The sequence below is a fragment of the Topomyia yanbarensis genome, chromosome 1, assembly GCF_030247195.1.
Source record: "Topomyia yanbarensis strain Yona2022 chromosome 1, ASM3024719v1, whole genome shotgun sequence".
In the NCBI taxonomy this organism is placed as follows: domain Eukaryota; kingdom Metazoa; phylum Arthropoda; class Insecta; order Diptera; family Culicidae; genus Topomyia; species Topomyia yanbarensis.
Window position 1 is genome coordinate 130,948,350 of NC_080670.1, and position 26,657 is coordinate 130,975,006.

The window sequence follows — 26,657 nt, forward strand, 5'->3', positions numbered from 1 at the left end:
CTAAAGCGATACAAATGTACATTTAAATCGTACATAAACAAATACGAACAAAATAGGCTATCGATTTGCTCAAAACATATATTGTTCAAAATTGTTTCGTATTTTCTAACACATAGTTGGGTGTTACTAAATTGAATGTCTCGATGTATCTAATCTGATCAGATGTATGCAATGGGTGTGTATTCGAGCCGGAAACTCCATATTATAACAGCCCAACGAACATGCTTTGTAATCCAAATACTTTCGCGTATCTACTAATAACTCGAAACTAAAACTGCAAAGTTGAGTTAGTGTGGACACTGTGTCCAAAACTTCAGTCGAAATTAATTTATTTGCCGTGGTTGCAATAATCACATTTCGTGGTTTTTAAAGTATTTAAGTGACAAATTCCTAATTGATATATATATATATATATATATATATATATATATATATATATATATATATATATATATATATATATATATATATATATATATATATATATATATATATATATATATATATATATATATATATATATATATATATATATATATATATATATATGTATCTAAACGTACGACTTTCCCATTGGCTGCTATCGATTTCGGTTCGATCGGGATTCCAGTTCCAGAGTTATGGTTTGAAAAGTGCGGCCACACAGCATATTTTCATTTAAACTTGTACCGCTATCATATCACTATCACCATTATCAAAATGATGCCAAATTTATTAAAATGGGTGCAAATCGAAGATAATATTTTTTTTGTTTCAATTGTTTTTACTATCGACAACTAGCTCATCAAGTTCGTGGCTGGCGAGCCATTGAGTGTAAGTGCAAAGTGTACTAAGAATGTAATAAACAGTTTCACAATTATATTGAACATAACCAGCCATAGAATTTTAGTTTGGAGTAATGGGAAAGACACAATTGCACCGCTAGGTGCATTAATAATTTTTTTTATTCATTTGATAATTTTTTTCGTTTTGTTTATTTTATCCATTCAATTCGTTTTATTGATTTTATTAACTGCTTCCCCTGTTATTTGTGAATGATAACGTTTTTAATCAGCTATAGCTTTGGGATTAGACAAGATTTCCCCACAAAATCAAGTACAACTAATATCTGTGACCAGGGATGCAAACGGTACCGGTAAAATACATATTTTCCGGTACATTTACATTTGCACAAGCCGTACAGCCCGCTACAGCGACGCATCACTACTGATCCTGCCAGAACGGTATCCAAATCGAGTACACTTTCCGCACAGTAGTAAAATAATGTATACTGCTCTCTGCACATTTAAAGAGAGAAGGCCGCACACGAAAGCGTTGATGACGGTCGTGGCGTATATGAACCGCATTCATTGTCGTTGCTTGGGATTAAAAATATTAAAAAGTGTAAATTAAGGAAAGAGAAGCTTTATCACTCACTTCTGATGGCTATACTAGGGGCAGTATTTTTTTGTCATGTTACTGCTTTGCACACAGGCTGCCGTATAGCGCTGGGCGTCCTGCAGTAGAGAACGACAGCAGCGTCGTGTGAGAAAGGAGAATGTAGGTTATTTGAGCGCTTATAGTTACAAGAAATATTCGTATTAGGTATTAAAGGGTTGATTCTATTATATTCATATTATTTGTCTTAGTAATTTAATTAATTTATGTTTTTTTATTTAATTCATAATATTTATTTCATGTATTTTAAGCATTGCATTAAATTTTGTTTGGGGGTAGGCGTAGCGTAGTTGGTAAATCGATTGCCTTCTCAAGTAACAATTTTGGTTATATTGAAGTTTTATGGCGTTTATTACAACTATTGTTTAAAATCTTCCATGCATACTTCATGGTTTTGACACCATTCTACAGGCTGCTATAAACCCGTGTTATGACAAGTTGGCCCAGTTATATTGCTACCAGTATAACTTGATATGCAAACCACCATGGGAGTAATCGTTTTATTTCAAAGTCTTTAAAGTCTCTTCTGCTTTCCATGTTAAAGCTTTCAGTTCTAGCTTGGATTTTCTCCATTGATTGGATATATTCAATGAAATTTTATCATGGTTTTATTATTCCACACCTCATAACTTCAATCATCGAACGAAATGCATGATTGTTAGGTATACATATAATATTTCCCAAAATATTGAATATAGGAAATGTTTATTTTTGTTTACGACCCATTTTTACTCGTTTTTCAGGCATGCCGTTAAATATTTACGGTGAAATATAATGCAAAAATTACGCAAAATAAATGCGCTCCATGAATTCGGCCGAAAATGGGTATTCTGTGATATTAAAAATGATAGAATTAAAATAACACTACCAAGTTCTGATTAAAAATGCAACATTTTGTTAAAAGTGCATAGATTTTTACTCGGAAAACGCCTTCAAACGTATAATTCTCATTCAAGCAACGTAAGAGGCATGTATTTGAGAAATTTTAATTTGTGCTTTTTTGTGTTTGCATGAATTTTTGTACAGGACGACATTTTTTTTAATAAAACCTGATATACCTAAAAAATACTTCCATATGACATGTCCTCCTGAGTTTGTTATAACATAACAAGTCATATAGCTAGTGTGTTTATCATAGCGCATTTGTAGCTATGTTACGATTGACAAGTTTTATGGTGGGCTGTATCGCTGCTTGCAGGTTATGATATGACTTCGACCAAGATGGTAGATAAAAAGGCAGGCGTTTTTTGTATGTAGTCAAAGTTGAATTATCAAAGAAAAAAAGCGATTACGTCACATTTTTCATTTTGAATAGCATTAAATATCAATATAGATATTTTAAAGTATTTAAGTGACAAATTCCTAATTGATATATATATATATATATATATATATATATATATATATATATATATATATATATATATATATATATATATATATATATATATATATATATATATATATATATATATATATATATATATATATATATATATATATATATATATATATATATATATATATATATATATATATATATATATATATATATATATATATATACATATATATATATATATATATATATATATATATATATATATATATATATATATATATATATATATATATATATATATATATATATATATATATATATATATATATATATATATATATATATATATATATATATATATATATATATATATATATAATATATATATATATATACATATTTTTTTTTTTCATACGTTTATTTGACACGGCATTTGCAAAAGCTTTTTACGCCAGTTTCTTTTTTACATAGCACGTTACAAAAATCCTTAAGACTGATTTTAACTATACTAGTAATTTGTCTAAAACTAACACTGAAATCACTTTATTGTTTGCTTTTTTCCTTACATTGTTGTATTTCATAATGATCTAGTATTTTCGGGTGGATTTATTTACTTTTTTTTCTTTTATTGTCTAAACTTAAAAACTGAATATTCTAGGACACTTTAATTGGTGAATGATTAGCCTTGGATGAGAGTATGAGGAGATGAATTTAATTAAATTTTGACAGACGCTGTTTTTAGAAAATGATAGAATTAGATAGTTCCTTGTATAGAGGATCGCGATACGCCAGGATGTCTCTAACAGGAATATGGATTGGTCTTCCTCGGACTTGTAAAGAATCTACTAATTGTGATCTGGCTTTACGATATTCAGTGCAGGACCAAACAACATGCTCAATGTCGTGGTAACCCTCTCCACAAGCACAATGATTACCCTCAGCGAGCCCAATACGACGGAGATGCGCATCTAAAGTATAATGATTGGACATGAGCCTAGACATCACACGGATGAAGTCCCGACTTACATCCAATCCTTTGAACCATGCCTTCGTTGATACTTTAGGGATAATTGAGTGTAGCCTTCGTCCCAGATCTTCATTGTCCCAAGATATTTGCCAACTAGCAAGCGTCCTCTGTCGAGAAGCGTTATAAAATTCATTGTAAGCGGTGGGTCTTTCATATATTTCACCATCTAGTGCACCAATCTTGGCTAAATTATCAGCTTTCTCTAGGGTAAATTTATAACATTTTCTTGTTAGGTTACTCAGATATTCTCGTATCTTCCCCAAAAAGAATGGATCGTGATTATCAATCCTCTTTGAGCGTAGAGCTGCAATTGTGCTGAGACTATCAGTGAGGATAAAGTAATGGTTCGGGGGTAAAGTATTAATTATTTGCAAACTATAGTGAACTACTGCTAGTTCCGCTATATAAACAGAGTCGGGTTCTGCAAGTTTGAGAGAAATTGAAAAATTATTGTTGAAAATACCAAAACCAGTGGCCTCACTGATTCGTGACCCATCAGTGTAAAACATTTTAAGGTAGTCTATGTGTTGATATATACTTGTTAAAATTTTAGGGATCTTTCGCGAGCGTAGATGATCCGGAATTTCACGAATCTCTGCTTGCATGGACGTGTCGAGGAGTAAAGTGGATTCAGGAGTATCTAGTACATTGACGTATGTGGGAACATACCTAGCAGGCGTTATTTCTTGTAACATGTGATTGATATACATTGTCATGAATCTGGTTTGAGCTTGAAGCTCGACAAGTCTTTCAAAATTCCATCATTGTCAAAGGCGAATCTATGAAATCGTTACTTGTGGGAGCATCGCGAGTGATTTTCTGCGCAGGAGCAGAATCTGGACAAATTTTCTTGGCAAAATTAAATATCCAACGATTCGAAAAATCTTCGCTTTCATTAGTCACGTTTCGATTCCTCATTCTTCTGGCTGTGTTCCAAAGAGTACTACTCATTGATGTTTCTCTTGACAAGCCATCAACGAAGCGTCTCTAATAACTAGACTTTTTGGCACGACGTATACTGTAAAATTTGTTTTGCAAAATAAAATAAGTTTCAATGTTCTTACGTATACCACCTTTCTGTTTCATAATTTCTTTGTAGGCAACTTGTTTAGCTTCATATGCATCAGAGCACTCTTTGTCCCACCAAGGATTAGGGGGCCGTCTATTTATTGTCATTCCAGAATTGCATTTCGTTTGGGCTTGTTCTGCTGCTTCAATAATTAAACCCGCTAGGAATTCATATTCTTCGATAGGGGGTAGCTCTTCCGTCGAAGCAAGAGAAGTGGAAATTAATGTTTCGTATGTTTTCCAATCAATATTTCGTGTTAAGTCATAAGGAACATTGATTGAGTTCGTAAGGCCTAATTCACTGTTAATTGAAACAACGATTGGCAAATGATCGCTACCGTGAGGATCTGGTACAACCTTCCACGTGTAATCTAACCGAAGTGATGTCGAGCACAGAGATAGATCTAATGCAATTGGACGTGCAGGAGGTCTGGGGATGCGTGTTGTTTCGCCAGTATTTAAAACTGTCATATTAAATTCGTCACAAACATTGTATATCAAAGAGGATCGATTATCATTGTAGAGGGATCCCACAATACTCCGTGCGAGTTGAAGTCTCCCAGTATCAGACGTGGAGCAGCCATGGATTCCACTACCTCAAAAATTTGACGTTGTCCAATTTGAACTTTGGGAGGTATATATATATAGAAGCGATAGACATATCTTTGCCTTTAATATTCGTTTGGACTGCTACAGCCTCAATGCCAGCAATCATGGGGATGGTAATTCTATAGAAAGAATAGCACTTTTTTATTACTAGAGGTACTACTCCATACGGGGTGTCTCGGTCTAGGCGAATAATGTTGAAATCATTTAAGTTGAAATTAATGTTTGAGGTAAGCCATGTTTCACATAGAGCAAAAGCATCGCATTTTAAATTATGCAGTAAAATTTTTAAGGAATCAATTTTTGGTATGATACTTCTGCAATTCCACTGTAAAACAGTGATGGAGTCTTTCACCTTAGGAGTTGAATTATCCATTGAAAGATATAATTGCTGCAAGGATGGGCCATTGAGCAATCAGCTGCTCTAAAAATGTTCTAATTGTTGGGAGGAAAGCTGAAAGTATACTCTTTAGTGGTTCAGAAATATTGAATGCTTTAAAAATCCAATCAACAATTTCAGAAAATTTCAATAATCCTACCCCCGGCTGAGGCTCAGAGGAAGTCGAAATTTTATTATTTCCAGTAATGGTGTTCTGTTTGGATTGTACATTCCAAAAACCGGGCGGAATTGACTTCGGTTTTGAGTCGGAATTTTTCGGTTTTGGGCGCAGTTTATCTATTGGTGGAGAAATTTTAAGGCCCTTTCTTGGCAGTTTGGGAAAAGAAGACTGTTTTCTTTTTCTGGAATTTCCGGGTAAAACAAATGATGTACCTTCGCACGCTCCGTCAGAGTCAGACTGTTCCGAAAATAGAGATGTGTAAGTGCTTTCTAAGAAGATGGGTTTAGGGGTAGCATTTTTCAACATTTCTGCATAGGAGCGCTTAGACCTCTCCTTCAAGGATCGTTTAATTTTCTCCTCGCGCAATTTATAAATGGGGCATGCAAGGAGCTCATGCAAGTTTTCTCCGCACATTAAACATTTTTCTGAATTTTTATTGCATGTATCCTCTTGATGAGAACACCCACATTTGCCACACCGTGCCTTATTGGAACAGTAAGTGGCTGTGTGGCCAAGCTGTTTACAGTTAAGGCAATTCATTACACGAGGGATAAAAAGGCGAACAGGGAGACGAATCTTATCGATAATGACATAGTTGGACAGCACAGACCCAGCGAAAGTAACTCGAAACGAGTCAGACAGTCGATAGAGTTTTTTATCTCCTTCGTGTGATACTGAATGCAATTGCTTGCATTCAAGTATCTTTACGACTTTAAGTATGGTGTCTTTGAAACGACCAACCCCATGCTTAATTAAGTCATCAACAGTCAAACTCGATTCTGTGATGACCCCATTAATTTCAATTTCCTTTGAAGGAATATACGCTCTATATTCACGCGTAAAAAGCTCGCAAGAAGCAATTGCATTGGCTTGTTTGAGACTACCAACGACAATGCGTATTTTATCTTTATTAACTTTGACGATCTCTTTTACATCCGAGAATCGCGAAGTCAAATCTTTCGAAATTTGGATGATATTTAGCGCCTTTGCTTTACGCCTAATAAATACAATCCGTGGTCCCGTTGACGACTCTGGGTAAATTTTAATTCTAATCGGGTTTACATTTTCAGCAGAAGGCTTAGGAGGACGGTCTGTTACTCGTTCTCCCATCTCGTCATCTATTATACCTAGCAAGAAAAACTATCACAAAAAGGAATGAAAAATATACCTGTTATCTGCTCTCTCTCTCTCTCTCTCTCTCTGAGGTGACGAAGACACCTGTAGAACACACCTCGTGTGCCACGTTGTAAACTTGGTGCCCGTTGTTTGACAATGTGACACTTGCTGTCCTTCTTCGTCGCGTTGCTCCTTCAGTAGAGAAATAGGCCTACCTGCAACACTCCAAAACTCTCTCCGGTTAAGCTGCTCGTCGGTATCACCACCACAAGCGCGCTCTCTCCGTTTCCACCACCACGGTAGACAAATATGACTACCTGTGGCTTGCTGCGAAAACTCCACTGTCGATGCGGCACTTTTCGGTGCCACTTGTTTTCCTTATTCGTCTACCTGTGACGCTTCCCCTCTCGTCGATTAGAATTATCCGACGACACCAATACAATATATTTTTCTGTGTGTACAGGCACGATCACTGTCGATTTCTGCCACCGCGGTAGGCAAATTCGTCTACCCGAGGTTTGCTGTAAAACACCACTTGTCGAGGATGCCGTTGAACACGCCTCCGACGTATCAACTGTCAACTCACACTTAACAAACTGGTCTCTCTCTCTCTCCCACAAAAACGCATACAGCGTCTCGCACTCCGTCGTTCTCTCGAGAACAAAACCTTCCACCTGGAAGCACAACCGTCTCAGCCGGTTGCAAAAACTGTTCTAATTGATATATATTGTCTTCGAATGATCAAGGTGACTACTTGCCTGCAAATCTATGTAATTTAACACCAATTTTAATAAGTTTTACATCATCTTAGGTATCATGGTGGCTCTAGTTTATATGGGGATTTACTATATTACCGCGCTTATCATCCAGTAACTGCGGAACCGGTTGTCGTATCAGAAACAATTTCAAAAGCCTTCTATTTGAAACTAAGTTTGAGAAAATCGATGCGCTTGTAGTAACCGATGTGTGATTGTTGGTAACATACATACACACATACACACTCCTAAGCTCACACACATTTCCTGAACTCAATGAATTGAGTCGAACGTGTGAGGTGAATACTTAATCGCCTAGTCTCTTACCCCTAGCTAATGCTTCTAATGGCATATTTGCTGTGTTGGCAGTACTACCATTGCACAGTAGATGTCAAATATGCTTGTCGCAGACCATCTTCATCCTCGTTGTGCAGCAGCCGTCCCCATGTCAATGTCTATGTCTTGCTCTCATGTCTCTCGTGTTAAATAGTCGATTTTTAGTGTGATTGCATATCCTTTATATAAAAGAAAGATAAAATGTTTTATATGGAATATTCACTTGTGATCGGATTCTTTTACTCAACTTTGGAACCAACACTTTGTTCAAATGAAATTTGGTAGCAATCAATGTGAATGCTATACCCTTCATTTAAGACTAACATTGTGAGAATAGAGTCAGCGTTATATGAGAAGCAGGTGTGAATCTAATTTTGGAACTTGGCCATTTCCTTGAATTTCTGAGATCCTCAACAGTTCTCAATGTGGTCAAAGAGACTTTGATTTGCAATTAGTGATCTGGATCAACAATTTCAACCAATTAAAAACTCATTTCAATTAGTTTTGCATCATTTAGATATAATGATTATACCGGTTTGTATGAATATTTCGCATGTGACCGCATACTTCAACCACGGGAACCAGAACTCCGATTCCAATGAAATGGCAGTCAATAGGGATGCTGTAGTTGTCATTTGAGATTAAATTTGTGAAATTAGAGTCAGACGTTTCTAAGAAGCAGATGTGAATTCACTTCAGGAACTTAGTCACTTTCCCGAAGTTTCCGGTCCCGCCGAAGGTGTCCAAAGTGGTCAATGTAGATTTGATCTGGAGCCAGTGATGCAATTTAGAACACATTTTATGAGATTTTGCATCTCTTAGATAACATGCTGATACCGATTTATATGGGAATTTAATACGTGATCGACCAGAAGTCGGAATGTATTGAAATTCAATAGCAACCTATAAGAACGTTGTACTTTTCATTTGAGACTAAGTTTGAGAAAATCGGTTCGGCCATCTCCGAGTAACCGATGTGCTTTTTTTTAGTCACATACATACAAAAAATTAACAAAATATTTTTAGAGTCTAATTCCTTGATTCACGTAGATGTGTATTCATTACCCGATATTCAAAATTGCTTTAGTTTTGCCTCCAAAACACCAGTAAATCAATACTTTGTATGTAACGGTTAGAGGTTCCATCCCTGGAATCCCGGGATTTTTGGCTTTTCCGGTATTCCTATTATTAACATTAATAGCATTTGCAAATAGAGATTAGTTATGGAAATTAGACTGATTTCTTTAAAAAATCGATTACTTTTAGTTTGAAAAATTGGGATGGTTTGTAAAGATATCGTGCTTAGCACACACGGTATTTGGTCCGTTCATCGAATGCATATTTCGTCCAATGTGTTATTCTGGAATTGTAATATCAATTTTATTATATGAATTATACATACAATTTTACCTTCCGGGATATTTAAATTTGTATGAAAAGAAGTACAGAACGCAGTATCTGTCCATTAACCTGCACATCCAAAATCTTTCAATGTTTCTTTCAAGAATACAATATTTTTTAATTGCCTTAAGACCAAGCAATTTGGATACTCGCTGGTAACAGGAAATCGACGATAGACTTCACCCATCGCTGCGTAGTTCATCCATTATCCGCGTTATGTTGATTTAAATCTTAATTCGGAGTGATGCTGATCCAACTGTGCCGAGAACGGATTCGATATATCACGTTTTTTTACTTGATCGCACACTATCCTGGAGCAGTTGAATCATTTCATCTAAGGTAACTAAAAATGCTTTGCATTAAATAGATCCCATCCCATTGAAATGTTCTGCAACGAATTCCAATTTTGGACAGTAACTCCAGTACCTGCGTTCAGGATACTGTCTCAATCGTAATCGTGATTACCAGAATTTAGGTTTTCCCAGGTTTGATCCAAGAAAAATCATTCAAAAGAAGTTGATATTGTATAAACTAAACTGAGTGACGAGTTATCAAATAATTCAGTGCTTCTTCTGACAACTGCTTTAGGACAGATATACATGCAATCAATCAGGTTTGAAAACTTTTAAATTTATTCTTTTATTTTCAAGGAAACAAGTCATTGTTTTATTTTTCTTACGTTTCTTTCCCGAATCCCGGGAAGCTGAAAACCGTCGGGAAATGTGAGCTTTATTTGTACCCCTATTTCTCCGTATTCATTATATAGTCCAACTATTCTCGTAATTATAATCGTTTTTGCATTGAAAATAGATTAACTGTATCAAAAGATATAACTAAAAATATGCAACAAGGACGTCCCAGTGTTTTAAGGGTTAATAGTGTGCTTTTGAAATACAAAAACAATATACCAATACATCCTAATTCCAACTATTTTGCATAAATGGAATCACGATTATCTAATAAATCAACGATATTTTTTTTCTTTTAGAGTTTAATAAAGCTTTTATATGGATAAACTACCAGCGCTCAACCAAAGTTTCTTAAGCCATAAATTCGTTTTACTATTGGATTGGATATCTCTGATTGAACTGCTTATTTTGTTTATTTTATAATTCTAGGTTTCATATAGACAAAAGATGCCAGCACCGATGCTCGTGGAAGTGTTTCAGTATTGCCTTAATCTTACTATCCGTGATACTAACAGCAATGCTGGGATATTTTGCTGGTAAGTACTGTCTAAAATATGTTGAAACATGCATTAAAGGAAAGTTAGCAATAATACTGATAAGTTACTGTGATTGCGATGGCCTCTTTTAGGTTTTATACACAGTTTGATGAGGTTAGTAAAAAAATCACATAAATTTCTCACCAGTCCGGCTTGAACCTTCGTTCGATCCGGTCACAAAACTTGATAGGTGCTGATTTACCTAGAGCTTTTCAACAGCAACAGTCTTTCTCAAGGCTACCTATATTTTTTTCCTCGATCAGTCTCTCTCTCTCTCTCTCTCTCTCTCTCTCTCTCTCTCTCTCTCTCTCTCTCTCTCTCTCTCTCTCTCTCGAGACTACCTATATTTTTTTTGACAATTTCAAGAATAACACGGTGCTACAGTGATTTTGTACTTTTGGGCCCGTTCACAAATGGCGTAGCTTTTTCAACGATTTTCGACCGCTCCCTCCCCCTCATAGCATTTTGTCACAGAATTCTAACCTCCCCCTGTAAATAACGCAGCATTTAGCTACCCCCCCCCCCTCCCCCTCACGGCGTAACGTGACGTGGGGATGAAAGAAATTAAAGATGTTTTACAATTCTTTTAAATACACGTCCTTACAAAATGTTTAACATTTTCATTATAACAGCAAATTGCGTACAAAATAAGCCCATTTCATTACAAATATAGTACATATCGATAAATTTGTTTTCAATTTTATGTCATGGAGCATGAAGTTCTCTCAGTTCACAAACCTGCGGCTGCCAAAAAGCATATGTTCATCTAAATTACTAATTTTTTTTATTGAATCCGAAGAAAAAAAATTAATTCAGCTAACAAACTAAGTTTGCTAGTTAGCAAGATTAGCTAACTAATGTGGCAAGTTAAATCCGCAAACTAAATCTTTTATTTTTTTTGCGAGCTTGCGATACCGCGAATCGTAAAATTTACCACATGAAAAGCCGAAAAGTAATTTGTGAAAATTTACATTTATTTCTCTTAAGAAATAAATACATAAATAAATAAATGAATGGAGGGACATTAAAATGTTTTCTCTAATCAATGGGTTTGATGCCCGTCAAAAAAATTTGAACTTAATGCTACGTCGCACAACTTCTGACCCTGCCCTCCCCCTCGTCACACTTCGTTACAAAGTTGGCATTTCCCCTCTACACCCCAAAATGCTACGTCATTTATGCATGGCCCCTTTCAAGTAACCTAGTATAGGTTGTAGATCTTATCAAATACAACACGAAATAATGTATGAAAAATGGACAAAATCTGGAATTATATAAAAAACTATTTTTTGTGACTTTCGTAGTACCGTTGTGATTTTCCAACCGATTTTCATTTTTTAAGTGCTCAGGAAAGAAGAAGAAATGACTTTTCCAACGGTGTGCTAGGTTATGTTTTTTGTTAACCTTCCGGCAGTCGCGCTGGTGCACTGAGTGCACATTGCTTTGAAAAACTAGAGAAATTATCTTAGAGCACCAAAAGGTGTTCATCCAGTGAGCCAATTTCGCGGAAGGAGGGTTAAAAGTACTATGCGGTTTACGGACAATAATATGAAAACAACCATTATTGTGCGAATTTTTCAAGAAATTTATGAAAATTTCTCAACATAATTCTAAAGAATCGTCTTTACTTTTTTGAAAATTTTGAACAGTCTATTCAGATAAATTTAAGTGTTTACAAATTCCCATTTTAAACGGAAAATTATGTTTTCAGATTCCGTCGGTTCTTGGGCGCCAATTATATTTTATGAACATGGAAGTATAGAGAAATCTTGACCAGATTTATTCGATACTCTTACTTGATTAAAGATGTTAATTAAAATAGTGAACAGATTTTTTTTTATCATGTATTCGTGTCTTCTGTATAATATTTCTTTTCATTCCAGGGGATGGCTTTTGTAATCTAGAAAGGTCGTAGTTGCAATAAAATCTTAAATTGTAACAATGACTCGAATTGTCTGATTAAGTTCATTCAAATAGAAAGTTTTGAATTTAGGCCAATTTTATTTTACCAGGATTTTTTTTCCTGGTAAAATACAAATGGCCTAAATTCAAAACTTTCTATTTGAATGAACTTAATCAGACAATTCGAGTCATTGTTACAATTTAAGAATTTATTGCAACTAGGACCTTTCTAGATTACAAAAGCCATCCCCTGGAATGAAAAGAGATATTATACAGAAGACACGAATACATGATAAAAAAGAAAATCTGTTCACTATTTTAATTAACATCTTTAAAAGGTAAGAGTATCGAATAAATCTGGTCAAGATTTCTCTATACTTCCATGTTCATAAAATATAATTGGCGCCCAAGAACCGACGGAATCTGAAAACATAATTTTCCGTTTAAAATGGGAATTTGTAAACACTTAAATTTATCTGAATAGACTGTTCAAAATTTTCAAAAAAGTAAAGACGATTCTTTAGAATAATGTTGAGAAATTTTCATAAATTTCTTGAAAAATTCGCACAATAGTGGTTGTTTTTCATATTATTGGCCGTAAACCGCATAGTACTTTTAACCCTCCCTCCGCGAAATTGGCTCACTGGATGAACACCCTTTGGTGCTCTAAGATAATTTCTCTAGTTTTTCAAAGCAATGTGCACTCAGTGCACCAGCGCGACTGCCGGAAGGTTAACAAAAAACATAACCTAGCATACCGTTGGAAAAGTCATTTCTTCTTTCCTGAGCACTTAAAAAAATGAAAATCGGTTGGAAAATGACAACGGTACTACGAAAGTCACAAAAAATAGTAAATAGTAGTAGGAATAAATTGTGCGAATTTTTCAAGAAATTTATGAAAATTTCTCAACATTATTCTATAGAATCGTCTTTACTTTTTTGAAAATTTTGAACAGTCTATTCAGATGAATTTAAGTGTTTACAAATTTCCATTTTAAACGGAAAATTATGTTTTCAGATTCCGTCGGTTCTTGGGCGCCAATTATATTTTATGAACATGGAAGTATAGAGAAATCTTGACCAGATTTATTCGATACTCTTACCTTTTAAAGATGTTAATTAAAATAGTGAACAGATTTTCTTTTTTATCATGTATTCGTGTCTTCTGTATAATATCTCTTTTCATTCCAGGGGATGGCTTTTGTAATCTAGAAAGGTCCTAGTTGCAATAAATTCTTAAATTGTAACAATGACTCGAATTGTCTGATTAAGTTCATTCAAATAGAAAGTTTTGAATTTAGGCCAATTGTGTTTTACCAGGAAAACTACACTGTCGGGCTCCACCATGACAAGGTAATACCGACTAAACTCCATTGGGCACCGCCATTGTTCTCCCCAGGGACTACCTCTCGGTATTACTTCTGGGGGAATGGCTGTACTTGATGTACTCACTCACTCTCGCTCACGCGTTCATACATCCTGTATAAGGCTTACTTGGGTGCTCGCTCTGTCACACCCTAATTCACCCTCTAACACTCCATATGAGTACTTTTGTGCTCACCTCCAAGCTTGTTATTTGCTTACACAATGTGCCACAAAGAGCGAAATACACCAATGAAAAGTAGAGCCACACAAAAACACTGCGATGTGCAGAACGACCGCACAAAGAGAAACTTGAAAACGAAAAGGAGAAAGATCTGTGCACCAAGAGCTGCACAATTTCGTTTAAAGAGTCACTTTGAAGAGCCACTTTTTTGTGCCTCTCCTCACTGGCAAGTAGGTAGGAAGGCGAATTAAACTAAAATTCAGAAAAAGTTTGACAGGAAGAACGTGTTTAAAACGTTTTTTGGATGCCTTCCCAACCTCCGTGCGCGGGGGACTAAGATTCACACTAAAGAGCCTCTTTATTTCTACTCTTTGAGAAGTGCAGCCAAGGAGTGGAATGCACGTATGGGAGCAACACACATCGGAGTGAAGAGGTTTAATGTGAAAGAGAAGAGCGGTGGTTCGCATGAAAAGTGCAAAGAGCGTTTTTTATTCTTCTCTTTTTTTTGTTCTGAGGTGCATTACATCCCTGCTCCCCTCTATCACGCCATCCGAGGCTTACTTGTGTGCTTACCTTTTTCGTACCTTGTGAGGCTTGCTTTTGTGCTCACCTCTAACATACCATGTGAGACTGACTTGGATGCTCACCCTATCACCTGATTCACTCTCGATCATACCACTCTATTACGCCCTGTCGCTCCCCCTAGCATTCCATGTGGGACATTTTTCTTAGGCCCCATTTCTATCATACCACGTAAGACTTACTTGGGTGCTCACCTTTTTCGTACCTTGTGAGGCTTACTTTTGTGCTGACCTCTAACATACCATGTGAGGCTTACTTTTGTGCTCACCCCTAGCATACCATGTGAGGCTGACTTGGATGCTCACCCTTCACTCCTCTGCCACGCCACGAGGTATAAATAGCGAAGTCCCAACATACTACGCTACGACTCTCCCATCTTGGCATGAGGCAGTCCATATATATGCCTATTCACTCACTCTTCTGCCTTGCTTCGGGGTGGCTAGGTTTACCCCTTACACGGTTGCCAGTCGCTGCGCCAAACCTGCCTCAGTATGAACACACCATTCACTCACTTTTTCGCGCTCGGCCCTTTCCGCTCCAACTAACCAGTCACTAGTTAGTCGTGCCCGTCGTCTGTTGCTCGGTGCGCCAGATTCTCTTTAGCCTTCTGGCAATCTGGGTGGTTGCAATCGAGTCTGCGTTCCACTTCTCCACCGCTTGACACATCCGCTGAATAAGGGTATCAGCGGTTGTGTCCCAGCCACAGACGTCAAGCATTGCTTTCCTTTCGACGTCGAAGCGAGGACATACGAACTTTATGTGATCGGCAGTTTCTTCAACACCTGGGCAGTCAGGGCAGACGGGGACCTCCGCGTGCCCGAACCTGTGGAGGTACTGTCGGAAACAGCCATGGCCTGACAGGAATTGAACTTCCCCATGGGGTCTACCCACCCAGCTCGATATGTTAGGTATCAGCCGGTGCGTTCACGTACCTTTCGAGGAGTTATCCCACTCACGCTGCCATCTGGCGACCGAAGCTACCCTGGTGCACTCGCGGGCTCCTCATTTTCCCGGATGACCAGCCCGACTGGCATCATGCTCGCTATCACGCAGGATGCATCGTGTGATACCGTGCGGTAAGCAGATACTACTCTGAGGCACATCAAGCGGTAGGTGCTCTCCAGTTTCTGCAGGTAACTGGTTACCCTCAGTGCTCTTGCCCAAAACGGGCCGCTGTACCTGAGGATAGATACGGCAACGCCTACCAGTAGTTTACGTCTACTGGCGCACAGCTTTGAGCTGTTGGACATCATCCTCGATAATGCCGCAACAGCAGTCGAAGCTCTCTTGCACGTATAGTCGACATGGCTGCCGAAGGTCAGCTTGTCGTCCATGATGACTCCGAGAGACTTCAGACTCCGCTGTGAGGTGATCGCGACTTCTCCCACATGGATAACTGCATGTTGTGCCGATTTGCGGTTGTTGACGATAAACACCTCCGTCTTATGCTGAGCGAGCTCCAGGTCTCTCGCGCTCATCCATTCCGCAGCAGTGGTGATTGCGTGTTCTGCGGTTAGTTCTACCTCAGGGATTGACTCCCCGTAGATCTCCACGGTTACGATGATCTTGACCCCAGGAGGGAACTGTAGTCTCAGAACCCCATCATACATGAGGTTCCATAATACCGGGCCTAGGATCGCGCCCTGTGGATCTCCGGCGGTATTAGGAACCCTTTTCTGACCGGCCTAGGTCTCGTATAGCAGCAGTACGCGGTTCTGGAAATAACTTTCCAGGATCCGGCACAGACCCACCGGTAGGCTAAGCCAGTGTAACGATGGCATCTCAGCTTGCGCTGTTGAATGCGTTCTTCACGTTAAGTGTCACTAACGCACAGTATCGAATGCCTCGCCTTTTCCGTTGGATCGCTATCTCGGCAGTCTTCATCACTGAGTTGATAGCGTCCACCGTGGACTTACCCTTTCGAAAATCAAACTGGTTGCTTGACAGGCCGTCCGTACCTTCTGAGTACGTGGTTAGCCTTTTGAGGAGGATCCTCTCAAGCAATTTGCCAGTCGTGTCGATCAGATAGATTGGTATGTACGCCGATAGGTCGCCTGGCGGCTTCCCGGGCTTCGGCAACAGCACCAATTTCTGCCTTTTCTATCTGTCGGGAAGGCGGCACTCGTCAAGGTATCTCTGCATAGCTAGCCTGAACATGTTCGGGTTCGCTATGATCGCTGCCTTGAGAGCGCTGTTTGGAACTCCATCCGGCCCTCGAGCTTTGTTCATTGCTAGGAAATTAGCCACTGCGAGTAGTTCTTCATTCGTCACCGGAGCCACCATTTCGGCCGTGCCCGCACTGTCTCGTGGTGCAGGTGGCCAGAAGCTTGTGGCTCGAGACGGAAAGAGTACTTCGATTATCGTCGCCAACGGGTTCGAAGACCGTTCTGGGGGTGAAGAGCCCCCTTTGGCCTTGTCCATCACGATTCTGTAGGCGTCACCCCACGGATTCGCGTTTGCACTCTCGCACAGGTTGTCGAAACACGCTCTCTTGCTGCTTTTAATGGCCTTGTTAAGGGCCAATTTCGCAGTTCGAAACACTTCACGGCGGTTCAATTTTGTATCCTCGGTGCGGGCTTTTGGATCCTACGTCTAGCTCTGAGGAAGGCTGATCGTGAGGCTGCAATCTCGGCACTCCACCAGTATACCGGGCGTCTGCCGTTTCTTGGCAGGGTTTTCCTCGGCATAGTAGCGTCGCGCGTGATGGGATGGCTATCAGCGCATCCCCGCTTAGATTGTCGGTGTTGGCTTCCTGTCCCAGGGCCGCGGTGAAAGCTTCCTGGAACCAGACCCGGGCTGGTAAACGTTACGTCAATCCATGCCTCCACCCCGTTTCTACGGAATGTGCTAGCGAAGCCATTATTGGCTAACACAGCGTCGAGTTTCGCAAGCGCCTCCAGTAGCGCTTGGCCCCTGCTATTTGTACAGCAGCTGCCCCACTCTACTGCCCAAGCGTTGGAATCTCCCACTATGACTACCGGTTTCCGGCCCACCAGGTCGGACAAGAGCCTGTCGATCATCTGGTTGAACTGTTCTATAGGCCACCTTGGTGGAGCGTAGCAGCTACAATAGAACACACCAATCGCAACACCCTCGGCGGAGGAGTGTATTACCTCTTGAACCGGGAACCGTCCCGTTGTACAGATTGCCGCCATCCCAGACCCGTCCAACACCCAATTGCCGTTGTCGGCAGGGTACGGGTCAGATAGGAGGGCGACATCTGTCCTCGACTCCGAGACCGACTGCCACAACAGTTGTTGGGCAGCTGCACAATGGTTAAGCTGTGTGACGTTCATAGCTTCCTCTTATTGGCCTCACCGAAGGGACACGAAGGTCCACCCATAGGATGGTCAAGGGCTTGCTTCTTAGCGGTGCAGATAAGGCATTTGTACACCTTAGTGCAGCCCCGCTCTTTATGACCCCCCTCGCCGCAGCGACGACATAATTTGCTCCTGTCTATTCCCTTCCATTCGTACGACGTGTGGCCGGATTCTAGACACCGATAGCACCTATCCACTGAAGGCGGCTGGGGTATACTAACTGGACATACTGACCAGCCGATCTTCAGTTTCCTTTTCTCGGTAACCTTTTTAGCTTCCGCAGTCAGTAGCCTGAAGTAGGCTACTTGCGTGCCAGAGAATCCCGCTCTCAAGCGCACAGAGGCCCGCTCGATTGTTCTGTGACGGCAGCGACAACATCGTCTGCAGTCGTGGACATGTCTAGTTGCTTGCACTGGAGAGTCACTTTAGCACCTAATGATCTCGCCTGGGCGCCTTTACCCAGGACCTCTTGGGCCAAGGTCTTGTACGCCGCACTAGATTGTATTTTTTATTTTTATTTCAAGTCGTCAATCAGATGTAGACCGGTTTCTTACAATAATTATTAAACTAACTTAACACTAGTTAAAATTTTGGTTTACTTTAAACTGCTGCTTAAGTTTTGTTTTCGACATAGTGAAGTCAATGCTTTCGCAATGTTTGTTGTAAATATTCATCATTTGGTTTAAAGGGCCAAACTTGGCATAATTAGTGCGATGGCGAATTGTACAAAAGATGCTGCGGTTACGTAGTTGTCGAGAAGGAGCATAAAAATTTAGTTTCGATAAAAGTTCGATTGAATCAATACGATGTGATAGAATGTCGTTTACAAATGATACCATAGAAAATTCACGACGATCTTTCAAGGTTTGAATGTCAATTAGCATGCACCGTGCTTCATGAGATGGCAAATGTAGTCCAGTCCAACCTAGTTTACGAAGAGCGAACATCAAAAACTGCTTTTGTACTGATTCTATCCGGTTTGCATGCGTTGCTGAAAAAGGCGACCAAACTATACTACAATATTCTAGTGTTGAACGCACATAGGCTACATATAATGTTTTTATTGTGTAGGGATCTTGGACATTATAGCTGAAGCGTTTAATAAAACCTAGTGTGCTGTTTGCTTTGTTAATTATTGTGTTATAATGATCTATGAATGTTATTTTGGAATCTATAATAACTCCTAGATCTCTTATTCTGTCACACTTTTCTACTTGTTGATTTCCCAATAAGATTCTATTGTTCTGTATATTATTCTTTCTACTCAATGTTATGGAATTACATTTTTTTACATTCTGTTTCAGAAGGCTTTTATTACACCATGTATAAAATATATTTACTTCGTTTTGAAAAGTCTGAAAGTCTTCACCATTTCTTATTTCTAGAAATAGTTTCAGATCATCAGCATATATAAGAACTTTTACATTTTTTAGAATGAAGGAAATATCGTTAACAAATTAAATAAAGAATAGCGGGCCCAAATGAGACCCTTGAGGGACTCCTGATGTAACTTGAATTGGGATTGATTTTATCCCTTTAAATCTAACAGCTTGTTCACGATTTGTAAGATATGATTGTACTCATGTGAGAAGTCCTGGCTCAAACCCTATTTTTCTAATTTAAAAAGTAGCATGGGTATGTCGATGCGATCAAATGCTTTGCTAAAATCTGTATAAAGAGCTTCAACGTGGTTTCCGTTATCCATTGCTGTTAATGTGTAGTTAATGAATTCGAGTAGATTTGTACTTGTAGAACGCCCTTTGAAAAAACCATGTTGCACATGGGTAATTCTGTTCTTGATTTGGTGGAATAAATTTTCATTAACAATCGCCTCGAAAATCTTGGGAATGCACGAGATGATAGCTATTCCACGATAGTTACGCACATCGGATTTTTTACCATTTTTAAAAATTGGAACTAGGAAAGAGCTTTTCCATGTTTTAGGAAAACAACCTGATTCTAGAGACATGTTAAAAAGCCAAAATAAAGGAGGGGTTAGTTCTATTGACAAAGTTTTTAAAAACACGGGTGGAACGCCATCAGGTCCAGGGCTTTTAGAGCTATCCAAGTTTTTTAAGGCATCCATGACTGTATGTACTTTTATCTGTTTAATGTTAATATCTCTTGAAAGTACTGGGAGGAATGAAAGTATTCACGTTCTCGATCCTTCTCTGAAAATGTAGTGTAAACTTCCTGGAAGAATGTTGCAAAAAGATTGCAGATTTCCTCTGAGTTATCGCCTACCTTTCCATCAAGATGCATTTCTGTTGGGAAATAATCCGATTTTATTTTAGTTTTTACGTAATTAAAGAAGTTTTTTGGGCAAGTTTTTATATTGCGTTCTGTTCTTGCAATGTACTCTTCAAACGCGATATCAATGGCAAGGTTCAATTGATCGCATAGATTTAAATAGTTTGTTAAGTTATCTTCCCTGTTGTATTTTTTGTAGATTTTGTGTGCTTTCTGCTTACGATTTTTTAAATTTTTGATTTCTCTATTAAACCAGATGGGATGTTTTGAGTTATAGTGACGCCTTCTTCTTTTCAATGGTATATCTTCGTGAATGACTTCAAATAATATTTTGTAGAAGATGTCTACGGCAGCTTCAACATTTTCTTCATTTCTTAAAATCATTTGCCAGTTTATTGCATTAATTTTTTGCCTCAAGCTTTCATAGTTAGCGGACTCGTAATCAAATACCTCCTCAAATTCACTATCACCAGGTCTGTCGTTAACATGCAAGAATATAGAAAACTCAATGGCTGTATGATAAGCTTCATTCTTCCATAAGGGAGTAAGTGATTCCGTTACACAGAAGTCTTCGTCTATATTCGTCATTAATAAATCTAAATAGCAATGTCGCTGATTTCTTATGTGATTTATTTGATTAAGTCCTAAACTGGCAGATTTATCGCAAATGAACTGCAAAGTTTCATTTTCCCCTACAACAGGAAGTAGGATGCTCTCATTATCAGCATCTGGTATGAAATCAATACCGCGTTGATTGAAATCACCATATATGTGAACTTTTACGTGCGGGGAAAGACTATTAATAATGCATTCAGCAGCATGATAAAACTTTTCGTAAGTCGTTTTTCGAGCAAAATTTGGAGGAAAATACACCGAAGCGAAAACGTGAGTTTCGTCTTTAACATGTACTTTCACCCACACATGCTCGAATTCTTTTGATTTTATAGTTTTGATAACTTCTGCATTTAATTTTGCTGAAATCGCCATCAAAGCGCCCCCTCCTGACTTCTTACCAGATACATGACAATCGCGGTCATCCCTAAAGACATTGTAATTGCTCCCTTCTTCACTTCTCACTGTTTCGTCCCAACTAGTCTCAGTTGCTAAAATTACGGAATAATGACAACCTAATATTTTGTTTTGAATCACATTCATCTTAGCTGCACTTTTCATGCGGTTAAAGTTTTGGCATTAGACCAAGATTTCTGTTCTTGACTGAGATTCTCTTGGAGAAGTGTTAGTTGAATGGGAATTAATTAGACCTAGCTCTACCTCTTCTTCATCTTGAAGCGCAATATGATTTGTCAATTCATTATTATCTTGCTCTAATGAGCGCGTCGATTGCGGCAAAAACACTGACAGGCGCCAATTCCGGAGGGGTACATAGGTGTGGCAGCAGCTGTTCGATGTGAGGTGCTAGGTTGGTCGGTAGGGCACGGGTTTAAAACATCGCCTCTCTGGAATGCAATGGTAGGTCTGAACGAAGTTGAAGGTGGCCTCGAAAAACGTTTCTTTGCCTCAGCCAGTAGCTCTCTATCCAACGGAAGATTGTCGATGTCGCGGCGTTTGTTATCATGGTACGCAAATCTGTAACCGTGATTCTTGCGACGCTTGGTATTATTATTACTGTTACGGGTGGTGTCAAGTGCATTAGCGGGCCTCTGTTTATTCCGTTTCTTCTTTATTCTTGCTTTCTCCGCCGCTTTTTGTTGATTGAGACGACGCAATTTACGTGCGTCGTATTCGGACCAATCAGCCTTCCATACCTTAGAGTTGCCAAGGAAACGCCAGCCTGAGTTACTGGATGCCTCGACGGACATCTCAGCCTCTAAACTAGGGGAGGAATCTGTTGTGGGTGAAGCAACAGTCTTTTGTTCCAGTGAGTTTACTGCGCTAGAAATTTGCTTTAACTCATCGATAATATCATCCGTGAAAGTTGGGTTTACATAACTTATATTCTGTGCCGAACAGTTGTTAGCCATGTCAGTTATCACGCTGCTGACCTTTTCAATTTCTGAACAAATTTGTTTCAACTCGCGTGTCATATCGGTGGTCAGTTCATTGACATAGGCTGCGATGTTGTTTTTCGTAGCTTTCATCGATATGTCGAATAATGATGTTAAGTGATTTTTTGTGGCAACGACATCAGTTTTGCCAGTTTTGTTGGAAGCAGCCAGCTCATTCCACAACTCCGAGGTTTTGGCTATGTGTGCAACCGCGATATTATGATTAGCTGCAATTGTTTTAATTTCGCCTTTCAACTCGTTTAAGAGTATTTCGATACATTCAAATCCATCTCGGACATTGAAGTTGCTAAATGTGGATGTGAGTTTGTGATTCGACTCCATAACTAGCTTGTTAAGGTTGATGGCTTCTTGTTGTTGTCTGTACAGTTTATCGAAATTTAACTCCATCACGAGACGCTTCTGGCACTCGTAGCATATTGGCAACATGTTTGTTAGTATTCTTTGCTCATGATTCCTCTGAGCACCAACGAATGCAGCGTGGAATTTTTTCCCGCATGATCCATGGCAGTACCACACATGTTTGTCGTCACTCACTGTACAATTATTAATCGCGCACGGCATGTTTTACTTACGCAGCAATGATAAATGAAAACAATACAAATTAAAACACGCACGGTTAAACTTTAAACGGCGCAAATGGAAACGCGACCGAACTGTAACGACGACTTGAATGCAATGCGCCTCGCTTCAGCACCAGGAGCATTTCGCCTGTATTGGTGCGTCTTACGCTGCGCACGTCCTACCCGAGGGCCAAGAGGCTTTCGGCCGCCCGCATTGACTTAAGGACGTCGGCATATTTGTCCTCGTTGGTCTTCCCCCACAAGGCCTCGCCTCTGTCCTTGGCCTTCTTTGCGGGTCGAGGTGCGTTCGATGTTCGCTTCCCCCTACTGACCAACTTCCAGGGGTTGTCGCGGTTTCACGCCGTTTGGCGTTGCTTTTTTACCCTCAACTGGTGACTGCCTAGGTCTCTTCGGGTTTGGCGCCGTCTTGCCCTTGCCCCTGATCTTCGAGGCGAAATCAGCCGCCGCTTTGGTCGACTTGGCTGCTACATAGAAGGGGAAGGGGAAGACCCCTGTCTGGGTTCCTCTGTCGGCCTTCTCTCTTCCCTCCACTCTCTTTACGTATGCTTCATGCTCTTGTCTTGCGACTCGAACAGCTTTGCGAAGCACAGGCAGGTTCTGTTTCGGATCCTTGCTGATGTTCTGTTTCGCATTTGCGAACTCGATGATGCTATCGAGTTGCTCCGCAACCTTGAGCAATGCGGGTAGTGGCCTGTCCAGCGTGTTGGTAGGGCTATTTCCTACCACCCCTAGGGAGTCACTGGTGCTGTTGGATGCAGCCCGCGCCACTCCACTACCTCCCCTACTGGGGGGAGACCTCGCCAAACCACTTCTGGAAAAGGGGTTCGCAACCTCCGTTTTTTGATTTTTGTTTAAATTTACTTCGCTCATGCTGTTCCCACGAGTTGCGCGAGAAAGAAAGGTCCGCCACGCCAGAGCTCCGCAGTAATGTGGTAAGGAACGCTTACTGTGGGGGTTGCCCAGGTACCCCACAGGGTCCGTAAACGATCGAGCATCTTTTTCACCCCCTCGACCACTCATCCCTCGGTTACCAGGGCTTTGGACCTGTAGCTCTGGTTCTCAATAGTTCCGAGTTCGTAGGTTATTACGGGCATGCCAACATGGAAGAACGGCCTCTGAGCCGCCAAAACGCTCATGGGAAGCCGGGTGCGCGGTCGAAGGTGGGACCATAAAGCACTGCACACACTGTCAAGTGCGACAGTGAGACGGAAGGTGTACAGTTAATGTGCATAGGTTGCAGAAATAGGTTGTTGAGACAGCCCGATTGCACACTGATAAATAACAATAAACTTGTTCTACCAAATACACCGTGTTTTAACTTTAAAGTTCACACACATGATTTTGAATGTATTCGTAATCAAACAAAAAAAACGATTTTTTCTAAATTTTGTATGGGACCGTCCTATTAAACATTCATGCTAGCAAGTTTTCTATTTGGAAAAACATTGATAAACTCTACCATTATTTAATAGATTTTGATGATAAATAGGTCGTTAGACGGGGAATTAAATTTTCTCTCCAAACTATCATAAAAATAAAGACGCTTCTTTAGAAGAATGTTTAGAAATTTTCATAATTTTCTTGAAAAAATCGCAAAAAATGGTTACTTTCATATTGTTGTTTTCAAAACGCATAGTACTTTAAACAAAAGAACACGACAGAGCACACCGTCGGAAAGGCCATTTCTTCTTCTTTCCAGAACACTCTAAAAATTTAAAATTGGTGGAAAATTGACAACCCAGAAAAGTTTAAAGTTCCGAAAGTCCTGAAAAATAGTTTTTTGCTATAAATCAAGATTTTGAGGGCATATCAAATTGATCATACGTGATTTTGTGTCGTATTTGACCAGACCTACACTGCTGTTCTACGCCCAATTGTCCCATGTTACAAAACTGGCAACTGAGAAAAACGCGATTGAAGATGAAAATTGTATTAGCAATCTGGAAAGAAACGGTGCAACAAATAAAGCTTTATTGTCCACAATTACGTTCATGGCAATCGTTTTCAATATAATCAGTCCAGTTTTTTATTATAGAGATTCAATTGACGTTAGTTTTTAAGAAAAAATGTTAAGTGGGACTGTTATGCCGAGAAATCGAGCGGAAACCGGAAAGTTCTACACATATCAGTCCCATAACGATCTATGTAAATGATGCTCATAACTCATTTTTTTTACAAAAGTGTATGTCGTGAGTTTTTCTGTTACTCGGGAGATTTGTTGCTTCATCAAAATTGGAAATAGGGTAAAGTACCTATTTTTACTGTATTTAGAATGGTACCTCACAAGATCATTAATTACTCTGCCTACACTCGATGGAGTGCATTAATTTGGCATTCACAACCTTGCTTCGTTCATAAGAACCAATCTAATAACACAAATGGCCTGAAAACGATAAAATTCTAGTGTTTGATCGCAACTAAAGTTCCAATCGAGTACCCCAATTGTCGCCCTACCATTTGATCCAATTTGATGAACAAAGATAGCAAACGCTGAACTAACCAACGGCTTCAAATGGGTAGCGTGATAATAGAAACATTGTGAAAATAGGCTCATTATCCTAGATGAGTTCGCCATGTTATGCAAGCGACGATAGTAATGAAGAGCTTTACAGGATTGTTCTCACTGCTGTGATTAATATTGCCACTGCCATTTTTTTAATGATTCTGTTTTTTTCCATTAATTTTTTCAGTGCCCGACATCTAGCGTAATGTACTACTTAAATAAACGCTACGAAATTATTTTTTTATTGCGCACTTTTTTGGGATTTTTGTTAGTGAGACAATTATGCGTAGAATATCAACCATGGGACAAACAGACTTGGTATTTTTTCACGAAGTCTTCGAACAAACTTTATGATTTGGATGTGGTTTCTGAAAATATACATCAAAAAGGACTGTTTGATTAAAAAAAGTGAAAATGACCAAAAAGCAATATGGGACAATTATGCGTAGAACAGCAGTACATCCTTTAACAGATCACTTGAAAAGTAAATTCAATATTTTTAATATTGTAACACTGAAATTCAGCCTAAAGAAATATTTAATTTTTCCAGCATGTCTGGCTCCTTCCAAAAAGGCCGTACGCCAAAGATTAAGGAACGAAAAAGGGTAACTTTCAGAGGTGGGTAAGAATAGACCTGTGCGCCGCCGCGCCATGCCGCCGGTAAATTTTAACAAACGCCGACGCCGAAAGGTAGACGGTGGCGCGCCGCTGACGCCTTTTTCTCACGCCGACAATTTGCGAGCTCGAAAATCGTTCACTCATAATTTTATCCACAATTCTAGGAACATGGTCCGAATATACGACGTTAGCTGATTCATGATTTATCACATATTGATCTTTATTTGGTATTAGTGGTTGTGAATTAGATCACAAAATTAACAAAGTTTCGTTACACGACACTCGGAATATAATTCATGAATCCATTCTTGCTTCGTCAACTGGTTATGATTGCGATCATATAAGTTACAATTCACCATTTGTGTGCGTGGTATGGTCCACAAAATAAAAAAAAACACTTCCACTTTCAAGATATAGTTAATGAAATTTACGATTATGTGCCTGCTTTTAATCTT

General features: G+C 39.2%; 1 protein-coding gene across 14 annotated transcripts in view; it reads left to right on the forward strand.

The window, feature by feature from the left end:
* The window catches only part of LOC131694307 (teneurin-a), a 1,511,233-nt gene that overhangs the window by 454,174 nt on the left and 1,030,402 nt on the right, over positions 1-26,657 (forward strand). For all 14 annotated transcript variants that reach the window (XM_058982937.1, XM_058982945.1, XM_058982962.1 and 11 more), the window contains one exon: positions 10,767-10,873. In XM_058982937.1, the coding sequence (XP_058838920.1) occupies positions 10,767-10,873 (107 nt within the window). The remainder of the gene's footprint in view (positions 1-10,766; positions 10,874-26,657) is intronic.